The sequence below is a fragment of the Thunnus thynnus genome, chromosome 12 (assembly GCF_963924715.1).
Source record: "Thunnus thynnus chromosome 12, fThuThy2.1, whole genome shotgun sequence".
NCBI lineage: Eukaryota > Metazoa > Chordata > Actinopteri > Scombriformes > Scombridae > Thunnus > Thunnus thynnus.
Window position 1 is genome coordinate 13,197,169 of NC_089528.1, and position 14,064 is coordinate 13,211,232.

The window sequence follows — 14,064 nt, forward strand, 5'->3', positions numbered from 1 at the left end:
TATTATTCCAAGCAAAGAGCGGTTGGGGAGAGACAAAAATACAACATATTAATTTCCCCATTTTTTATGAATGCAGCATATGCCGTCCCTCAGGGATGACGTCAGTCTCACAACAGTTAACAAGCTGCTCGGTTGAATCTTGAATCGCTACTTCGCAGCATTTACAATCAAAACAATAAGGACACGACACCAACAACAGCCATGTCTGTGAATTATGCAGCCGGGCTTTCGCCGTATGAAGACAAAGGAGTCTGTGGACTTCCTGAGGTAAAATTTAGCTAGTAGCTTATAGCTTTGCTAGTTAGCTCTTTAAAAAATGAGCTAGCAGATTAGCTGAGTGTCTGCCTGGCTCGTGTTTGTGATGAATGAACTGTTTTAGATTTTAGAAGTAATAATTGCAACATCCACATTCAAAGGCACTTCATTAAATAACAGTTTGAGATGATGATACTCAAGTATAAAGTCCTCATCGAGCAGAAATGGTTCTAAAACACAGTTGCTCATAATCTTTATATAAGTTAATGTGTTAGCAATATTTTAGTGTTGTCCTACTGCCTTTATAACAGAGATAATTTAAACTCCAGCAATGAGTCACATTTTATGAGCGTAATATATATGTTACATATACTGTAGATTAAGAATCAGACTTTATTCACCAATGAGTGCAAGGGATTTGTTTTGGTGCAGGTGTTAGAAGTAAAATTAAGAAAAACGACAACAGTTTCCTAGTTAAATAGGATTATATACAGTACATGTAAGACAGAGATTACAAAAAACGTAGTACAGCAATTCTAAATTGCTTTAACAGTATAACTCTAACAGTGTATGAGAATATACAAAATCAATATTTACAAATAAGTTTAGGGGGGAGTAAGTTTTTGTATGATGGATCATATGTGGGTAATGCTGACAGATCGGTCCAGTGCAATGAGCAGTTAAGATAATACACAAAGTTTTCATAGTGTCCAACAGTATTTGAGTACTATATGATAAATATGCAAAGTATAGGGAATGGAGGAGATCATCGTCAGTCTGTGTGGTGGGGTGCAAGCGGCAGGTAAGACTACGGGGGGATGTGAGAGGGGTCTTTGAGGGTTACAGCCTGAGGAAAGAAGCTGTGGAGGAAGTGTGCAGTCTTTAGTCAAAAGCTAAAGGCACCGCTACATCAAAATTGTACATTGCTTAATAAATTAAAAAAAGAGTGAAGTTGCACCTCGGTTGGTACGTGAAACTCTGTTAAAGCTCTGTACTTAATGGAGTTTCCTGTTCTATTCCTAAAACAGTTACATGTTTTTAAAACAAGCTGTTCTTAATCATGTTTGTAATATAAACAAACAGTTGAAACCAAGTTTCCTTGAAACACATGTGTTGTACATGCACCATTCTGTTGTTCAGATTCAGTCTCCTCATGCATATAGATGTATTTTGTTTGTAATTAGGCATTAAAGCTTACAGTAGCTGGTTTTAGTAGCATCATTTGACAAAATGAAAGATGAAAATGACTGAACATCTAACTTGTGTGAGGTGCAAAACCTAGGAAAGTGACTTAACTTTAACTTAACCATTGTCATATTTTAATATACCAGTATCAACGGGTGTTTCTTGTGCGTGTTATTCTGTGGCAGGTATTTGATGGTCCTGAGGAGCTGAAGGCGAAGGTAGAGACCCTCGCTCAGTTGATAAAAGAATCTCAGTACTTGGTCGTCCACTCCGGAGCAGGAATCAGCACCTCAGCAGGCATCCCTGATTTCAGGTGAGTCACAGAGTCACCACAGCTGTTTTCTTCTGTAACCCATTTTTCACACACACACACACACACACACACACACACACTCAGCTTTTCTCTCTCAAGCATGGCAACGTTAACTATTGGAAACACTGAACTCCACTTCTAATTTCAGTTTCAACATGGAGGTAATATGACATTCTCTCTCATATACTGTAAATAAAAGCAGAGTGGTATCTGATTTATCAGGACTACACATACTGGTAGAAATAAGCAATATATGTATCATAGCTGATGAGAAACTAACACTCACACAAGTACAACAACAAAAAACAAACAATATCTGTGAACATGAACAGCTGTCATCCTGCAGTTCTTGTTACTTCATATCTTTGTGTCTCTCTGCTGCTTCACAAAGCATGAGCGTGTAGCTAATGAGTTTCTGAATTTGCAGTTATTGGATTGTATCCCATTCATGAAAGGCCATATTACAGGCTGCGCAAGAAACTGAGGACACATGTCCATTTCTTATTGTGACTTAAGCTTTGAACTTGAGGGCTGTTTAAAAGTGAGCTTAATCAACATTGTTCCAGCTGTGCCTGTAAATCTACAGTATCAGTAGTTTATGCCAAACTAGAAAACCTCACTACACATCTGTATTGCTTTTGATGGGGTTTTAAACAAAAAAGCATATTTCAGTGAAAGTATTCAATCAATAACTAATGTACTCTGTTTTTAAAAGGTTCTTTATTTACTTACTAGAGGAATTTTAATAGACGAATGATTCTGGAAACCCGAAGAAGCCTTTTAGGTGAAGTTTATTTGAATTCATATGTGATAAATAAGCCTTTTATGTGCATTTACCTTTTGCATTTTAAATGTCAAAACTCTTATGTGCAAATTAATGTGCAGTATGTTCACTTTGATAATATTTCTCTTAGGATCTTTTCATTGTTTTCAGTTATTCATTTGATTATTTGCAAATAAATGTATTCGGAGATGCAGCTTATTTATACAGTATAAATTCTTCATTTTGTGTGTAAATATAAAATCTCAAAAGTTGATTTGACTGTCTCGGTGGAGGTGAATCATCAGAGCAGTTTGATATAGGACAATTTCCTCAGTGTCTCTGACAGGTCAAGTGCAGAGAAATTTAGATTCTGGCAGCCGTTCTGCACACAGAGTTACTACTGTAAATACTGAAGGGAGGAAAATCAGGAGGAACAAACAGTTGATCAGAAATTGGATGGAAGGAGAGAAAAAAATGACTCTAACTGCATAGTGCCATTTTAGATTTTTGACAGCCTTGGAAAGATGGATTATGATAATGTAAATATGTAAAAAACATAACAGAGATCTTTTTCTGCTGTTTAGAATTTAAAAAGGTTTCTGACTGCCTCTCTGTATATATCTTGCCTTGGTGTGCCACATTAGCTGCTAAATAAATCAAATGATGTTAATTACATGATATGTGTGACAATAAGAAAGTTTGAACAAAAAATCCTTAATGCTTCACAGCTCTTTCTGTCAGTTTCTGAATAAGATATGCTTATTATTCTAGCGGCACATTCATTGTGAGGCACTCTTGTTACAAGTATCAGCGCAATAAGATTTTCTTCCATTTTTCTTTCACATTTTCAGAAATCAATTGTCATATTTGATTCTAAGAGCTCATAATTATGTATTATAACAATAAGAGCCAGAACAGTTGCTTTCTCCAAAAACACAGCAGCCGGAGCTGAAGTCAGAGGGGTTATTAGACAGATGATGATGATTCCAGTGATGAATTTCAATTCATTTAACTACATCTGCTTTGAAATTTACACATTTTTAAGGATATCAGAATGCTATGGCAATGCAAATGAATGTGTTAGCCAAAGGATTAGATCTCTGACAGATTTACTTTGGATAAATACCACCATCATGTCACTACACATTCATACAGAGAGAGAAATAATTACGCAGTTGGCAAGTACTACAAGTTTCTCTTGTAGTACCACTGTATGAGCAGATGATGGTGGTACATGCTCATTACATGTCAGATCAGCTCTAGGTTGAATAACAAGACACACACACACTGAAATAAATTACAGCTTGTTTGTTTTCTTCCGTTATAGTGCAGGGGTTTTCTTTATTACCCAGCAAAAGCAAATAACTGAGCTGGGACACAAAAACTTAAAATGTTGTTACTCAGACTTTACATGACGTCATGCTGGTGTGAATGGCAGATGTTTGCCTGTGTGAATTTATACATGCTTGGAGATGTTAGCTGTGGAACTGGACTAATTAATATTTGATTAGTCTGCCTGTCAGTCATGTATAGCTGACCTTGGATGGCAATATCATTAAAGCCAAGGCTCCTATTTCCCCATCAGGCCAACTAACACAAATTATATTCCCACTGCTGCCACACACACATGCTCCAGCTGATGGTAAGAAATTCAGTCCCTCTGGTTAATATTATTGAAGACACCAAAACATGTGAATCTACCAGCTCTACAGATCCTTTCTGGCTTTCATATCCTGCACCATGTTTCTCATGATGATAAGCGTGTAATAAGTGATGCACACGGCTCCGTGTTTTAAACTGGTCTAGCGGGTCATTTTGGAGATGAGAGATAAAACTGAGAAAAACAAACCTACCACTGAAGCTTCCCATTGAATGTGTGCAGACATACTGCGTGTCAGTGTGGTTCACCAGTTGCACGAAGGCAGAGCAGCAAGCTCTACAGGGAGTAATGAAGACCACTGGGAAAATCATCGGGGCCCAGTTACCAGACATCACCATCATCTACACCTCCTACTGCCTACGCCAATCTCACAGCATCATCAGAGGCCAATCACATCCAGCCCATCACTTGTTTGATCTCCTGCCCTCAGGAAGAACATATAGGTCTATCAGAACAAGGACTACCAGAATGATGAGCAGTGTTTTGTCAGTGGTTTTTGTTGTTCTTGTTGTCGTTGGTTTTCCATATTTTCAGGAGGCTAAACTAGCAGCATCTGACAGCATGTTGTCAAATTGTTACACAACTTTTGCAGAAATCCTCCCATCAGATTGATTAGACTCAATGAGTGGCATCATGAATGCAAGCCCACGCACCAGTTGTACACTTGTATTGCTTCCAGTCCACCCGCTGCATTATAATCGGTCCCATCCTGATGCCTGCTGTCAAGTGTGTTCATCACCATATTCTCTTTCAGGGGTCCAAAGGGTGTGTGGACGTTGGAACAAAAGGGCGAATCACCTCACTTTGACACCACATTTGAAGATGCCCGACCCAGCTTGACACACTTGGCCCTTCTGGGACTGCAAAGGGCAGGGTACCTCAAGTATCTCATTAGCCAGAATGTTGATGGCCTGCATGTCCGATCTGGATTTCCCAGGTAACTTTGCCCTGCTTGCTGTCCTGTAGCATGATGCACACATCAATCATTTTATACACTCAGGGGCGAATTCACAAAAGGATTGTGTAGCTTTTGCAGCCACTAAACCTGCACAAACATGACAAAAAGATTTAATTTTGTTTAAGTCACAAAGCACCCGCAAAGGGTGAAGTGCACCCCTAACTGAGCTGCCAAGCAAATAGCGTCTTGGTGCTCTTTTGCTATTTGCACATATTTAAATTAGGTAATATGCATACATTTTGCAAAAAAAATGTCCCCTTTCTATGCAAATTAGCCTCATTATAAAAACAGTCCAATTCACAAGGACCAGCGCTAATTGCCACACACAGTTAGTGGAATTATAAGCATCTTCAGAGAGTTGGTGGTAACTGAAGCGCATTTATGAGGGGTGCCATGCCCAGGCTTTCCAGTGATCATGTCACTTTTAAATTCCTTGCCTGAAGTTTTGAGGGATGCCTCTGCACCTCGTTATTCAGGAACAAGGGCAATCTGCACTCAGCTGCAAAACTTTATGGCCGTGTTTGCGTTGTAATATCATTAGCATAATGTCTTTTGTGAATCAGTTGCAAGTGATGCGCAATTCATCGTGCTATCAGAGGCTGCAGTGCATCCTTTGTGAATTTGCCCCTCAGTATGTAACACAAATCATGGTTGTTAGTAGGCAAGGAGCTGGATATTATCCCTCAGATAATAACTTTTTTATGTGGCACCTTTCAAAACAAAGTTACAAAGTGCAAAATGTGTACGTAAACAAATGATAGTTGTTGGATTTCGCTTTTTTTCTATCATTCTTTATTACAAATATAAACTTCTCAAATACAGCTGTACATGTTGGAACCCAAATCCGATCCAAAATACGCGAGTGGAAAAGGTGAATAGCCTGTGGAACAACCTTAGCAACAACCTTAGCAACAACCTTAACAACAACCTTAGCATCAACCTTAACAACAACCATAGCAACAACCTTAGCAACGAAGACTACAAAACGGAAGGCCATTTGTGAGCATGTGCAAGCAATCTGGCATCAGTTTGATGGGGAAATAGAGGTTAACTTTGCAAACAAAGCAAAGCAAACAAAGCATCACCTCTCACCACTCCCTATGACAGCTGGCTTTTCTCTCCGCCTTTGACTGTAGCCATTTCAGTACAGCACTTTGCCTTGCGACGTTGTACGATCTAGTCCTAAGTCCAACATTAACTCTCCCTTTAGCGTCACTTTCGTTTCCACCCTCTCTTGAGAAAAAAATATGCCATTTTAGTTGGTAAATGCTCCACTATATTCACCAGCTAGTCGCTAACTTTGCCTGTCAGCCATTTGATGGAAACTAGGTAGATGAGCAGTGAGAGTGAAACAAAACTGTAAAGCTGTGCGCTGTAAAACCAAAACAAGGAGCTGAAAGATGCTAAAATGCTCCGTATAGTTGAGGGGAGCTGCAGAGTCGGAAAAAATCTTCTTTGGGTTGATCACTACAAGTAACATCTTTCACATTACACATAATCATTTTATCCATTGTTAATATTAAAATATGTATTAGTGACAGCTTTAAGGATGTATCATCCTGTCATATACAGCATATTACCCCATTTTCACAAAATGATCCAAATATAGGCAACAATGTTCTCCATAAACAAATACATATTGCATTTCAGGAATATTGCTGCGTCATGTAGAGTGATTTTATTTGAGTTAGTTGAAGCGGAGTGAGTGAAAAGGAGATTAATGAATAAGTGGACACGTTGTACTTTTCTTCTACTTTTAAAGTTTTCTGCTTCTTGTGTATATTTAAGTGCCTTCATTTCTAATATTTTTTAAACACAGACAGGCTTATACGGTATTGTGAGTTATGTGAGATAATATTTTTTCATGGTAAATTGTTATATGTTGGGTTGTGACTAATTGTTTTAAATATGAAGCTGCTGCTTTGTGATAACAGCACTAGAAGAATGCTCAAATAGTTTCCAATAATGCTCAGTGTAATGGAAAATGTTTGGTCTCACTCTGGATTATCCAATCATATTGGACTAACCCAAGGCCAGGAATCTAATTTTTTTCCTCATTACATACAGTACATCCAGACTTTCTGCTTATTGGAAGACTTGCTTTCCTTGGAAGCCATTTCCTTGCTCTGCTCCTATCCTCCACGAGTTTTTTTTTAAATCAGGCCAGACTGCCAAGTGTTAGTTCTCTGAGGAAATCATTGAGACAGCAAATGAACTGGTAAAGTAAACTGGTTAGCACTAATCAGTTCACGTGCCAGATGAAATGCAGAAGTGAAAACAAGTGCTCAGAATATTTATCAGAGTTAGTCAAAGGACGGAGAAAAGTCGTGATCATTTTAACTTCAGAGACAATGATCTAAGTGAATATCATCTTTGTGATCTTTCTGCCTCTGTGGACTTCTTCCGTCTCACCCCTAACAGGGATATGTTATCAGAGCTTCATGGAAACATGTTTGTGGAGGAGTGTGAGAAGTGTGGCAGGTATGTATGCGCACACACACACACACACACACACACACACACACACACACACACACACACACACACACACACACACACACACGTATCCCTAAACAAACACACTTAAAAGGACAGGTTTACAATTTTTGGGTTTTTTTTTTCGAAAAACCCCATTTTTTGGGTTTCACAAGCAAGTACATGTCTTTCAACATTGCAGTCTTTTTATTTCCAAGTCCCTCTTTTTGTTACTATACTTCCACTGCAGCTCAACAGGGAAACACAAAGAGGGAATTTGATGCTAAAAAGACTGTAAATGTGGCAGATATCCACTTGATATGACTAGCACATTTGAAGGGGATCTTTTAACAGCCACAAGAGGAATCATTACAGTGAGAAAAATCTCTTTCTGTGTTCATTTGGGAACCTTTTGTTTTTTTAGGCAGACTTGGAAAAATTCTAAACCTTTAACACTCAGATCTTTACAGTCTTAGATAATTCTCATCTTAACAAGCTACGGTCTTTCACTGACTTTCCCTTTGGGGCCATTTTATTAGGTGTGTGTGTGACTGGTAATATAAACAGCAAATTATACAGCTGCAGCACAAAACATAAAGCTCACAGTCAGGGTTCAGTTGCTGTTCACTTCACACCAGAATGTAGAGTATCTATCTACACTTCACTTTTTGATGATTGTTCATGCCAGATGTGGTTTTTCTAGCATCTCAGAAACAGACACCCTCTTAGGATTTTCACACAATGCAGCTTCTACAGTTCACGTATTAAGCATTAAAAATATGCAATCAGTTGGACTTCATCAGTAAGTGAGGCCAGAAGAGCAATTGTTGTATGTTAAAGTTCACAGGAAGGCCACACACTTACTCCAAACCCATGTATTGTATATACACACACACCCACCTGGGCTGGCAGGCTCTATGGTGGCAGGTGTAGTCAAGCATCTTTTTTTCATTGAAGCTGTTTTATAATAGCGCTGCACCTACATGATGTGCGTATAATTGCACCTGTTCAAAGTTCACAGGAAGGCTATAAGTGCAAAGATGTGCAGAAGGGCATCTCTGAACAAACATTTGTTGAACTTTGAAGCAGAAGACCATTCTGGCTTCCATCCTTGTAGTCTAAGAGCAAGATGATGAAGCTATAATAGACATGCGATGACTGAAACACTAGAAAATGTCACCAAGTCCATCAGAGTGAGTGATTTCTTTTGCAACAGTCTTAGTCAGAAATTGGGTGAAACAGTACAAATCCATGATCCACCATACCTTGTGTCAAAGGTAAAAGCTGCTGGTAATTGTATGGGGAGTGTTTTCTTTGCACACCAGGGATCCTATTTTGTCGCTGACCAGCTGCACCACAGTCTATCCTTTTGTCAAATTGAAATTTCCAGCAGGATAAAGCACCCTTTCACGGAGCACTCATTATCTCAAAATGTTTCCAGGAACATGACAGTGACTTCATTTTACTCAAGTCACCTGCGCAGTCTCCAAACCTCATCCTAGTTGATTTCCTCTGGGACGAAGTAAAAATTGAGGCTTGATGAACAAATGCACAATATGTGTAAACAACTCTGCAGCAGCTGTATGATGCTGTCAAGTAGGTTTGTGTGAAAATCCCTAAAGAGCTCTTCCAGAAACTTATTGAATCCATGTTTTGAGGAAGTCCAAGTAGTCCAGTTTATTCCAAAAAAAGAAGGCTACTGAGTTTATGTTATGTTTTTAGTATCAATGTATGTGTATAAATGGCCCTTTGTCGGGTTTATTTTCTGATGTATTGTACTGCACTCCAGTTGGACAGAGAAATAAATGGAGGATTTATGGTTTTTCCAGGCAGTATGTCAGGGAAAAGGTGATCGGTGTGATGGGGCTGAAACCCACAGGACGTTACTGTGATGTGGTCCGCTCCAGAGGACTCAGAGCCTGCAGGTAACGCATGCTTGGACATTTTGGATGAACCTGTAGCGTACAATCAGCTATTTATCAGTGTGTTCTTTACCACAACAGAGGGAAGCTGATCAGCACTATACTGGACTGGGAAGATGCTCTTCCAGACAGAGACCTGAACAAAGCAGACGATGCAAGCAGGTGACAAAAGTGCAGTAATGTGTGCTCCATTGTTTCCTTTTTGTTATACTTTGAAACAATTGTCTGTTTTGTGTTTGGTTTAACGTCTCTCCTGTCACATACATACAGTACATACTTGATTTCCTCTGATATCCCCGTTTCAACTCGAGTCCTGTGAAATAATATGTCAGGTTTATTTGCTTTGCATTCTGTATGCGCGCTGACATGCAAATAACCCCTTCATTTAAAATCTTTTTAAGGTTTATGTATGTGTGAGTCTGCTTTAATACTTCCATTTAGCTTCTGTGTGTCTACATTTCCATTCAATCCTTCAGCCACAAAAAGCTTTTATTGCGCCTCAGCAGGATGAATTTGATTGATTGTGTTTCACTTTGATGTACCATCATTGACCTGTAATAGATGTGTAATTACCATTTTATTGTCAGATTTTTGCAACCAAAATCTGACAAATGATTGAGTGCTAATTAGAACTGTATTATACTTCACACAAGGGGTTAATGTAGGTTTTGATTTATAGTTCATTGTTGGATTTCAACCCATTCACAGCACTTCACTAGACGGGTGTATTGTACATGATCAGACTGTATTCTGCTTATATTTCCCTGCATCAAATGTGTTTTTATTTCTTCATTTACGTCATGGTGGCTGTACGCACGTAAGGTGCGAGTATATTTCAACAGAAGTGCTTGGCGGGCATCTCACACGTCCTCACGCACACCTCGGATTAGTTGGAAGGGGCTGCGTCCAATAATTTCTATAACTTTCCAAAACTGACAATTGCACATTCACCATCACTTCACGCAGTTGTAGGGTGGATGCGTGAAGGTGAAAAAGTAGCCAGGGTTTGAATATTTGTCTCATTCTTACAACTATTTACAAAACAAACAAGTTCAATGCTATGAATGTCTTCCAGAAGAGACGTTTTGAAAGTGTGTGTGTTATCCTCATATATAACTATTAATTATCGTGTCTCTCTAAGACAGACACTGTGTATTTGAGTGTTGTTCAAAAGCAACATAGCACAACCAAGGCATTGTAACACAGCTATAAGCACTTAGTCATATGAACTAGCCCTTTTAGAGCATACCCCGGCCTTCAAAGAACTGGATTTGCATTCAGGTAATTTTATTTCTCCTAGACTAGTTACTGAATGGGAGACTACTGCTGTACAATCGCTTTGTTTACACTTTTTCATTCACTGTGACAGACAATCACGGTGAGAAGAAGCTTTGCAGTAGAGATGGCTTTGCTGGTGCTGTGATACTGTAAAGCAGCATATAACTATAACTATAACTCTTGGGAGATTAGCCTTGAGCTAAATGAGATCCAAATAAATAAATAGAATTAAAGAGAGCTTTTCTTCAGCTTGCTTAATGTTGTTGTCACTGCCAACAATCTCCGCTGGAATCAAAACTTGTAGGACTAGTTAGACGACAAAAAAAGGCGAAATAATAATAATAATAAAGAACGAAGCTTCACAGCTCCCACACAACTATAAATCTCCCTTAAAGAAAAGCAGGTAAATAATAAGAATGTCACAAGCAGTTGCATCTCTTGTTTACGCCTGACCTCTTTCTCAACTGTTGGCATTCAGACGAGCAGACCTGGCACTGACGCTCGGCACCTCCATGCAGATCAAACCCAGTGGAGACCTTCCACTACTCACCAAGCGCAAAGGTGGCAAAGTGGTCATTGTCAACCTGCAGCCCACCAAGCACGTACGTGTCATTCCTGCACCACCAACAGACACATATACTTTATAAATGTACTATGTCGACTCTTGGAAACATAGAGTGTCACTTTAAATGTCGTGCGCAAATCAAAAGCAAAATTATGGTTAGAATAATGCTGGTCATGTGCACTGTCTGGCGTTTTCACATTCTTCATTTCACGGCTTTAATTTTCCATCTTGTAGGACAAGCATGCACACCTGCGTATCAGTGGTTATGTGGATGAGGTCATGAAACAGGTGATGGAGCTGCTGGGATTGGACATCCCAAAGTGGGATGGGCCGATTGTCTGCGAGAGCTCCACAGCCACCTCTGAGTCCTCCACTGATGTCAAACCGCTATGTGCAGTCACTGCAAAGGAAAAGGTGAAAAAGGGCCTCATAAAGGAAGAGAGGAAAAGAGAAGCAACGCAGCTAACAGAGAACGGGAGTGTTAAGGAGGAGACGGTTTCAGTAAAAAGGGAGAGAGCAGACTCTCCGGTGGGGATAAATGAAGAGAAATAGCCTAAAGTATTTTCCTCACAACACAAACTCATCCAGAAACAAACCTTACACCTGAGGGTTGTCGGTTTGATGGATATCACAGAGGAGGAGGGAGGTTCTTGCCTTCTTATGCCCTCCGGAGCAAAGACTCTTCTAGTACTCTAGTGGTTTTGTTAATCCAAGATTTCTCAGTCTGCCCTCACAGCCACCATGAGAAGCGACGTGAAATTAACTGATAGAAGATTCCTCAGCTGAAGCCTCACACAGTGACCTCCTTATAAGTCAAAAGAGATGGTGCTACATCAGTTGGATGTTTGAAAATGTTTCTTTTAGTCTGTGATCAAAGCAGAGTGCGATATAAATGTTCCTCCTGCTATTATGGGATCTTTATGAGTCAGATCACTTGGAGCTTAGAACCAGATCCTTGACAGAAAGGACAACAAGATGAGATCTGGAACACAAAGTTATAAATGAAGCTTTAAATAAGATGTGTAAGGTTGCTGCACCTTATTAATTGCTTTATTTTTAACCGAGTGCTCCAGATCTCGCTTGTAAAGACACCTTTGTTCAGTGTTTTACGCCAAAGGACGTCTGATCTTATTGAGTCTGATTGACATGAGTAGCTACATGCGACTGTGGGAGGTTTTAGTTCAGTGTTACATTGTAAAAAACAATTATGAGGAGCACAGTTTTTGTTTTATCCCCAACGTCTTCTGTTGTAAGTCTTCTTTTAAGCGATCAAACTACTTCTCTTTCTTGTACAGGAGATTTCTCTTCCTCTCGTGAGATGTGTAATTCCGCCTGTTTTGTATATAAACGCAGCACCTGCTGCTGATTGGCTGTACATGGACCATAATCACACTGTGTGTTTCTAGGAGAATGTTTTTATCTCAGGAAAAGCATTGCTGGGGGAAAAATAAAGCTTTACTGTTTTTTTTTAATACATTTTTTGGAAATAAACACAATCAGTTCCTGGTACGACCTCCTGTGTGTATGTTGTGTTTGTTCATCTAAGATAATATGATTCTGTGTTTGAGGTCAACATCTTTACACTAATGTAGTTTAAATTTTCTTTATGCGCTGCGTTATGACTGAACATGATAATCAAACCTACTGTCTTCTTAGCACCAGGTTTAATCCTGCACCTTAGTTGCCTTGAGTTTTCCCTTTTCTCTGGTTTAAAGAGAGGAAATTCATATCAGACGCTCTGACTGTACAGTGGGCCACAGGTGTTTATTATAAGTAGATGATTACTGTCTTGAACATGTTGCCTTGTGTCTGATGTTGAATAAGCTTCACTCCATTAAGAAACTTTGTCAATCCAGACATAAGCAACAGGTGCAACTAAAACACACTCAGATTCAAACTGCCTGCGCTGTGAATGGGTCATTACACAGCCCTCATTACCGCTCCACCTCTCCATCTATATATTAACTTTGTCTCAATTGTCTCTGCACGATAGTGCTAATGAGCTTAATGTTCTCGCTCTGTCCTCGCAATCTACCTCTGTTTTTTGTTCTTGTGGTGTCGTAGCTTGGCTTGGGTGATATGACAGTATATAACCACTTTTCTGTACCATTTATACTGTGGCAGCTATTTCTTAGGCCACTGGTTCCCAACCTATTTGGGTTTGTGACCACTAAAAATGAATCAGTTTCCCTCCACCCATTCATCACGGCTTATTGACACAAGTTGTGAGCAGTTCAACCAAAAAGGGATTTTTTCTTTCTCAGATAGTTTTCTTTGAAGGGTTTTTACAGAAGTAAATTAAAGAAAGTAACCAGTGTTTTACTAGAATAAAGCAAAAAAGTTAATTTTGTTTTCTTCTCCCTTCAATCTGAACCCAGATTTATTAGATTTATGGGGATTCTAGACCTCCACTGTCTTAGGCCATTATGGACAATACTGTAAATCAGTGATATAATCAATATAAATCAATGAGCTTTATGGTGTCATTTTTGTGTCAATGTGATGACGCACCTTTATTTATCAGGTCCTGTATTCATTGGATTCACCTAAAAAGACATTCAGATGTGGTTATTTTATTATTTATTTTTGATTTATTGTTTATTTAAGTTTCTCCATTGATTTTCCAGAACATTTACTATATCACCATGTACAGTTGTATGCAAAAGTTCAGCCACCCCTTGACAAATAAC

At 39.1% G+C, this 14,064-nt stretch overlaps 1 protein-coding gene across 1 annotated transcript; it reads left to right on the forward strand.

Annotated features, from left to right (window-relative positions):
- The first annotated feature begins 89 nt into the window (after positions 1 to 89).
- sirt6 (sirtuin 6) lies at positions 90 to 12,886 on the forward strand. The gene is made up of 8 exons (XM_067605585.1): positions 90 to 267; positions 1,626 to 1,753; positions 4,931 to 5,113; positions 7,556 to 7,615; positions 9,439 to 9,534; positions 9,613 to 9,693; positions 11,288 to 11,411; positions 11,609 to 12,886. The coding sequence occupies exons 1-8, from the start codon at positions 202 to 204 to the stop codon at positions 11,924 to 11,926; spliced, it is 1,056 nt and encodes a 351-aa protein (XP_067461686.1). The 5' UTR covers positions 90 to 201; the 3' UTR covers positions 11,927 to 12,886.
- The last annotated feature ends 1,178 nt before the right edge of the window (positions 12,887 to 14,064 follow it).

Bases quoted from the DNA above. Each gene is read 5' to 3' on its own strand.
- sirt6 (XM_067605585.1), top strand. From the start codon at position 202: ATGTCTGTGAATTATGCAGCCGGGCTTTCGCCGTATGAAGACAAAGGA. The intron at 268-1,625 runs GTAAAATTTAGC...ATTCTGTGGCAG, and splicing joins GAGTCTGTGGACTTCCTGAG to GTATTTGATGGTCCTGAGGA. The intron at 5,114-7,555 runs GTAACTTTGCCC...CACCCCTAACAG, and splicing joins GTCCGATCTGGATTTCCCAG to GGATATGTTATCAGAGCTTC.